This window comes from Mytilus californianus, unplaced genomic scaffold (genome assembly GCF_021869535.1).
Source record: "Mytilus californianus isolate M0D057914Y unplaced genomic scaffold, xbMytCali1.0.p SCAF_8, whole genome shotgun sequence".
NCBI classification, from domain to species: Eukaryota; Metazoa; Mollusca; class Bivalvia; order Mytilida; family Mytilidae; genus Mytilus; species Mytilus californianus.
This window is the reverse complement of record NW_026262734.1, coordinates 33,495,185-33,503,014: the sequence shown is the minus strand read 5'-3', so window position 1 is coordinate 33,503,014 and position 7,830 is coordinate 33,495,185. Positions and strand designations below refer to the sequence as shown.

At 33.7% G+C, this 7,830-nt stretch overlaps 1 protein-coding gene across 2 annotated transcripts; it reads right to left on the bottom strand.

The window, feature by feature from the left end:
* Nucleotides 1-727: 727 nt before the first annotated feature.
* Nucleotides 728-7,628, bottom strand: LOC127711790 (endoglucanase). Of its 2 annotated transcripts, none has more exons than XM_052217929.1 (3): nt 7,567-7,628; nt 1,962-2,219; nt 728-1,149 (listed from the first exon to the last, which is right to left on the bottom strand). In XM_052217929.1, the coding sequence occupies exons 1-3, from the start codon at nt 7,598-7,600 to the stop codon at nt 800-802; spliced, it is 642 nt and encodes a 213-aa protein (XP_052073889.1). In that variant the 5' UTR covers nt 7,601-7,628; the 3' UTR covers nt 728-799. The 2 variants fall into 2 exon arrangements, with proteins under 2 accessions (XP_052073889.1, XP_052073890.1); XM_052217930.1 differs by lacking the exon at nt 7,567-7,628 and adding an exon at nt 2,945-3,085.
* Nucleotides 7,629-7,830: the final 202 nt, after the last annotated feature.

Genomic DNA, 7,830 nt, shown 5'->3' with positions numbered 1-7,830 from the left:
CTTGTTTTTTTCTTTTCCAACTAGTTTCCTGACTCTGTCTCACAAAGACCTAGTACTGAATTTGACTTGAAATGGGCCATATTTTTTTCATAAAGGACATGGTACGATAAGCCCCTGTTTTGGCCCCCCTATTTTCTTATTTTTCAAATTTTGTTTTGGAAAGCTACTTATCATGTTAAAATATTCCCTGAGGTTTGAAGTTTGTTTGGATTCCGTACAACGATTTTCTTTAGTTTTTAAGTACCTGCCCCAACGTGACCCAGGAATTTTTTTATTACAATGTCATTATCACTGTTTTTGCTGTCTAGATCGCCATAATTTTCTCCGGGTCACGTAGGCGCACGCTATTAAATTTTAAGAAACACAGGCCAAAAATCGTAATTTTTCCTACTTTTGGCGTTTTTGATGCCCTTTCACCCCGCTCACCTCACATAGTTGCTGAAATTAATGGTTTTGAAGTTCATTCAAACCTAAGGGTATATTTAAACATAATAAGTAGCTTTCCAAAACAAAATTTGAAAAATGAGAAAATAGTGGGGGGGGGGGGGGGCAAAACGGGGGCTTACCGTACATTGTTCTTTGTTAACTATTCCTTTCAATATATATTGACTATCATTTTTGATGGCTTTACAATAACACTATATGCATAAATTCTAGGAGCAATGTGATATCAAAGAAGAAATGAATATATATTTTTCTACTGTTGGACCAATATATAAATACATAATAGATTGAGAACTAAATGTTATTCTTTATTTATTTCGTTGATCAATTTTGAAATTGTAATCAGATGAAGCCTTTATAAAGATCCATTATCTGTTTCGTTAAGACCCCGTTTGCCTTGATGAGCACATTGACATTGTCCCCACAATCCATAACTTGGCGTCCTTCCATCATGTCTGTGCTCATTATTACAATTGACCACCTCCCAAGTTGTTTCGGGGTTGTTCCATCCCATTCCTCGTACTTGGTTTCTTCCATTTTCTAAATCAAGATGAAGCTCGTATCCGTATTTGTTGTGACCACCGAACTGTGACCCTTGACTGCACCAATCTTGATTTGGATATATGTTTGGACACAGATTTGTGATCATGAAGGTTTTAGAGAGTCCTTCGGCAACAGGCCCTCCCTGGCCTGGAACATATCCACCTAAAATGCAAATATGTAAATGATAGCGTATACAGTCATAAATTTTACAATCTTAACAAATGAATCAGCGATATATATTTATCGAATCTCAATGCACAAATGGGACCAAAACCAGATTTCCTGTTGAGGCCTAAACACTGTAGTCTTTTAAAAAAATGCAGTGTTTAGCTCCTCCCTACCTCCCCATAAATTGTATGCCTACCCTTACACATTTTATGGACAAGCTTGACTAAGCATCGTTTTAAGTCCAGACATTTTTGGATTAAGCACCGTTAAAGTCCAGAATATTTCACTATATATACATGTAGTCTAGGTGTAGTTCGCATTGAATGTCATCATCAAACTTATCAATTGATATATTTAATACTATACATAGCAGCTTCTGTGTTTGGTAAGAAAGTCCTTCCAATTCCTTTTGAATGTATTATGCGTCCATAATTTTAAGCCTTAATCGTACCTGTTGAAGGTTTCTTACAGAAATACGTGTCGCGTGTGCTGAAATCCGTACCATACGTCTGTGTTAATACCACGTGTTGGAATGTCCATTTTTAACGGTACCATACGCCATTTTTTTCATTTTTTTTTTTATTTTACAAATATGACATAATGTTGTAAAATCATTAAATTATGCTTTAAGTTGAACTAGTACAATTTTTTCGTATATGTTCGGTGTAAGGATACAGCTTGTAAAATATACACAGGATAGATTAGTCCTTCTTAATTCCCTAAAATCTTATCGATATCGCATGCAATGTTTTGGTAAATGATAGAAGAAATTAAATTTGGTATAACTGTATTGAACTTGATAGTACCTGTTGTTGTAAGTTTTATGCATTGGCCACAGTGCTCTCCACACCATCCTTTATGACCGCCGTCGAAATAAAGCTGACTAGCAGCTGCAACAAAACTTCCAGCGTTCCATCCAAATTGATTGTCTCCACTTGCGGGTCCACAGCCACATGCTCCCTTGTGAGAATCGTGGTAGTTGGTAGTTGAAGCGCATGACTTCCCTTTATACCTTCTTGGCGAGCCTGTACATTTCTGATTGGCAGAAACACTGTACACTGAAACTTTATATGAACTTTTGTTATAATTATTTGATAATATAATTGTTGCTTGTTTCAGGTTATTTAAGTTATAATAGGACGTAACTCCATAAAAGTGAACATAAAAATAAGAAGGGGTGGTATAATGCCAATGAGACAACTCTCCACCAGATACCAAATGACATAGTTAAGTCACAGTACGGCCTTCAACAATGAGCAAACACCATACCGCATAGTCATATATATATATATATATATATATATATATATATATATGTAAATCATGTAGGCGGAAAAAATTTGGACGATTTTATGTTAATCCAAAAAATATGTTTTTTTTTAATCAACCCTCTACCACCCCCACCCTCACCCCCACTTGAATCCGCCACTGTTTAATCACTGAGAGGACTATTTCTTTATTTAGTGTTGGTTATTCTCTGAACACAAATGAAGATAATTGTAGTTCGAGCATAATTTTGTTAGGATAATTTGCATTGAATTGCCAGTAAGTATAAAAAGTAAAAGCAAATCTAAAAACTTATTTTTGCTATTGACCAACAAAAAGATTGACAAATCAAGTTATAAAACGTTCAAAGCCAGAATAAAGAATTATAAATCTAATACCATATGGCCTTAATGCATTCCTGATTAACAAAAACAGCAGTTGCAAAATCAATGCACTTATGAATTCAGAGTCTAACTGTTCGACGTATGAAATCACAATATCTAATAAAGAAGGGATAACTTACCAAGAACTAAAAGAGATAGCGCCAAGTATTTCATGTTTTCCTGAGACCAGCGTAAATAATTGATAAAGGAATTGACTAAGGAGGTGATTTAAGTAGTTTTCTTATCGTTCCAGATCAGAGCTATCTCTTTGATTGTCTTGTGAAACCAAACAGGATAGTTAAGAGTTCAAATACTGTATACATTAATATTTAGACTATATTCAAAGTAAATATGACAGCACACATAAACGTGACATTATTTTTTAATGAAACATAGGAAAACGCACTTTGATGGAACATAGGAAAACGCACTTTGATGGAACATAGGAAAACTCACTTTGATGAAACATAGGAAAACGCAAGTGATATTTTAATACAATGTATGATACAATTTTTTTTTGTCCTAAATGTTTCTCTTTCTAAAACATGACGATTATTTTTCATTCTAGTAGAAACCACATTTAATAGTTTTATATTTTGTGATCCTTTTTAAAGTTTTACGTGTCTCCGAGTGTTTATTTACATATTTAGTGCTACTCCTTAAAGTGACATTTTAAATAGTACAATGTATGATACAGCTTTTGCTTTGGTCCTAAATATTTTTCTTTCTAAGTAACTGAAAATTCATCAACAACCAGACCATGGAGTGTGCCATGAATTGAGACCAACCGAGACAAGAGACATTGTCAAGGTCAGGGTTTATACACAATCATTGACACTGCACTGCTACAGATACAGTTACGGATAACATGGTGTCATATATATGGAAGTTATTAGAAAACAACACATCGATAAATGTTAAAGAAGAAGGTCCGGTAATTTAAGGGATAATTTTGGCCAAAAATTTTAAGTACATCTGATGAAAGATTTTTGACATTTAATAAACACTGAAGTGTCTACCTCAGTCGATTCAATTAGTTTATGTAAAAGATTTGCACTGATTAGTTCATTAAAGACACTCAAATTTAGCTTATGTATGAAAAATCTATCAAATATACCATAAAAGGTCATTTTTAAGATGGTTTTTGTCTAAAATGAAAGTGACCGCATTGGTTTTCAGTCTCAAACTTCATATATGTTATGATTTATCATCAAATACAACATATATTTAAATATTAAGACTGAACACAAATGCGGCCATTTCCATTTTAGACAAAAATTGTCTGAAATTAGCACAAATGCTAAAACTGTGAAGATTTCAGTAATTGTGCATGAATTAATGATGCTAGTACCTGATGAATGTACATTTTATGGTCAAAAACAGCCTATCTTTAAGTAACAAAAGTATTCTACTTTCCAATGAATAGCGAAAAGTTTTCATTTTTAACAAATTGTAAAAATGCAATATTTTGGGGCCAAAAAGGGGTCTTACCAGTTTTGACCGTAGTCGCCAATTGCGTGTTAAACATTGTGTGTGAGCAGTGGATCATTCAAGATAATAAAATTGTTATATAAGCCCATTATTGGGTATAATTAATAAAAAAAAAACTTTTTTAATTTGAAAATGCGTCACACAAATAGTTAAATTGAAAGACATATTGGATTAGCGAAAGTTGGTAAAAGAGATACCACTCGCTCCCCGGCTGGTGGATGGTATGCACGAAGCGCTTCTCTTCAATTACCTTTTACCCGATAGCGTTAGTCTACGATTTTAAAGGAGTACAGATGAACAATTCAAGATATGTTCTAGTTAAAATTTTCTTAGGTCAAGCTATTTATTATCAGAATACAGGATACCGTCTTATCACAATATAGGACAAAGTCAGTGCTCGGACAGTAAGCAGTGGTTCGGTATACTGGCATGAGCTAAATACATTTTATTAACAATTGAGGCTTGTGAATCTAGTTTTTAAGCCAATCCTGATTATTTATTTCTCCAAGGATTGGCCAATCGTGCCATAGTTTTCCCGATAATGCGGGATACAAATAGGGCATAACAAATGAAGTAAAATCACTTGATTAAGATAATGACACAATTTTATGAAGTCCAAGTCCATTCATCTATCAAAAATTACTGTCAACTTCTAAAACTGTTGTCATAATGACGATAGGCGAATGTAGAGCAAAACAACAAATAACATGACAATATTAGTCACATGACTATAGCCGGATGTGCAGTAGCAACTGATTATGACAATTTATGACAAATGGTGAACTAGTGTGAACTTTGTTATTGGTAATGGTGTCATTCTGTCTTTGACTTTGACATATGACCTACTAGTATATATTACATACCTTTGGTGTTCTCTTCGACGATTGATCAAAATAAAAATATTATAGATCAAAGTGTCCCCATCCATTACAGTATCTATTTAAAATGACTGTAATATTTTTTTCTGTCTATGAAGAAATTACATAGAAAATGTGGTGCACACTGAATAACCCGCGTAGCGGGTTAATTAAAAGTGTGCACCACATTTTTTTTTATGTTATTTCGAATAGACAGAAAAATATTACAGTCATTCCTTATAGTATAATTATAACTAGAGGCCCTCAAGCCGAGCATGTGTCGCTCACCTGTATCTACTGTGGTTTTGAAAATCATGTAAAATAAGGTTAAAATCATAATAAGTAGTATTAGATACCCTAATAATGATTCAGGCCAAGTTTGGTTTAATTTGGCCCAGTAGTTAAATTAAAAGCAGGTCATCCCACTAGTAACTAGTCTTACAATAGTGACTGAAGACCCCTTATCATTATTTAAATTAGTTTTCAAGTTGTGACCATTTGAATTTTTTTTTTTACAATTTTCCCTTAGACTTCTATAGTAAATCCCTATGTTCTAATTTTGCCATGGCGGCCATGTTGGTTGGTTTGATACATTTTTCAATCAAGATACCCTATTGAAAATTGTGGCTAATTTTAATTCTATTTAGCCCAGTAGATTAAGTGGAGAAGATTTTTGTAAAAGATTACAAAAATTTACGATTTTTTTTTTTAAATTGACTATAAAGAGCAATTACTCCTTAAGGGGTCAATTGACAATTTTGGTCATGACTTATTTGTAGATCGTACTTTGCTGAACATCATTGCTGTTTACAGTTTATCTTTATCTATAATAATATTTAAGATAATAACCATAAACTGCGAAATTTCCATAAAATTACCAACTCAGGAGCAGCAACCCAACAACGGGTTGTCTGATTCGTCTGAAAATTTCAGGACAGGTAGATCTAAACCTTATGTACATTTTTACCGATGTCAGATTTGCTCTAAATGCTTTAGTTTCAGAGATATAAGCCAAAAACTGCAGTTTACCCCTATGTTCTATGTTTAGCCATGTTGGCCATGTTGGTTGGCAAACGGGGTCATCGGACACATTTCTTAAACTAGATACCCTAATGATGATTGTGGCCAAGTTTGGTTAAATTTGTCTCAGTAGTTTCAGAGGAGAAGAATTTTGTGAAAGATTACAAAAATTTACGAAAAATTGACTACAAAGGGCAATAACTCCTTAAGGGGTCAATTGACAATTTTGGTCATGTTGAATTATTTGTAGATCTTACTTTGCTGAACATTATTGCTGTTTACAGTTTATCTCTATCATAATAATATTCAAGATAATAACCAAAAACTGCAAAATTTTCTTAACATTACCAAATCAGGGGCAGCAACCCAACAACGGGTTGTCTGATTCGTCTGAAAATTTCAGGGCAGATAGATCTTAACCTCTTGAACATTTCTACCCCAGTCAGGTTTGCTCCAAATGCTTTAGTTTCAGAGATATATATAAGCCAAAAACTGCATTTTACCACTATGTTCTATTTTTAGCCATGTTGGTCATGTTGGTTGGCAGGCGGGGTCATCGGACACATTTTTTAAAACTAGATACCATAATGATGATTGTGGCCAAGTTTGGTTAAATTTGGCCCAGTAGTTTCAGAGAAGATTTTTGTAAAAGTTAACGGACGACGGACGCCAAGTGATGAGAAAAGCTCACTTGGCCCATTGTGCCAGGTGAGATAAAGGAAGAAATAAATCATGATAAAAACGTTGATGACGTCGCGGTCACATGACAAAATTATGTCTATGAGCTGATAGACAAAACACTTTCAGCCAATCAGAAGACGTGTAACATCCAAAATTAAATTATATATATATATACATAAAGTCATAAGAACCTAACGTTTAGTAAAAGGATGCCAGCCGAAAACGACTTATGAGACACTTATCATTAAAACAGACATTTAATACATACATAAAAAGACAACTTTTTTACATGTAAAAAGTATTTCGCAAATAAAAAAAAAATACACATATAATTTCTAGATTACAACATGTTTTCGTCGGTAAAACCTAGAATAAAGGGAACTAGCTAAAAGAGGAACCATATTCTCATTACACATAGGATAACGGAGTTTTTCAATATCGCATATATAATCAAAATCAACATTTAAAAGATAGGCTTTGGCATATTATTCATGTCTGATATTAGATTAAAAACAACAATTAAAAAGAAATTGCCTCCATCTTCAATTTGGCAACTATCACAAAATATACACAAGCGATCTTGTGGTCTAGCATATCGACCTGTTTCAACTTTAATTTGTAACGAACCAGCTCTGAATAGTGACAAAATACGTCGGTGGCATTTATTATTAACAAAATTTACATAAAGCTCCGTACCAATACGTTTGACCTACCCAAAACTAGAAGAGACAGCACCAAATATTTCATTCTCAGTTCCTGGGATATGTGTACAAGGACTATATATTCTATGACAATGACACAGACAGTTTTCTTATCATTTGATCTCTAGGCTACCACTTGGTGTGCCTTATGAAATCAACTGGTAATTTCACACTTCATAAAATTGAAAAACTGGCCTGTATAAGTGTGTACTGATCTCTTATGATAGGAATAATCATATATATTCCCTCTCCTCGTGCAAAAACAATTGACTTGAC

Coding starts and splice junctions, on each gene's coding strand:
- LOC127711790 (XM_052217929.1), bottom strand. CDS start 7,600: ATGAAATATTTGGTGCTGTCTCTTCTAGTTTTGG. Junction 2,220..7,566: donor GCTGTCTCTTCTAGTTTTGG/GTAGGTCAAACG, acceptor GTTCATATAAAG/TTTCAGTGTACAGTGTTTCT. Junction 1,150..1,961: donor CATAAAACTTACAACAACAG/GTACTATCAAGT, acceptor TTTGCATTTTAG/GTGGATATGTTCCAGGCCAG.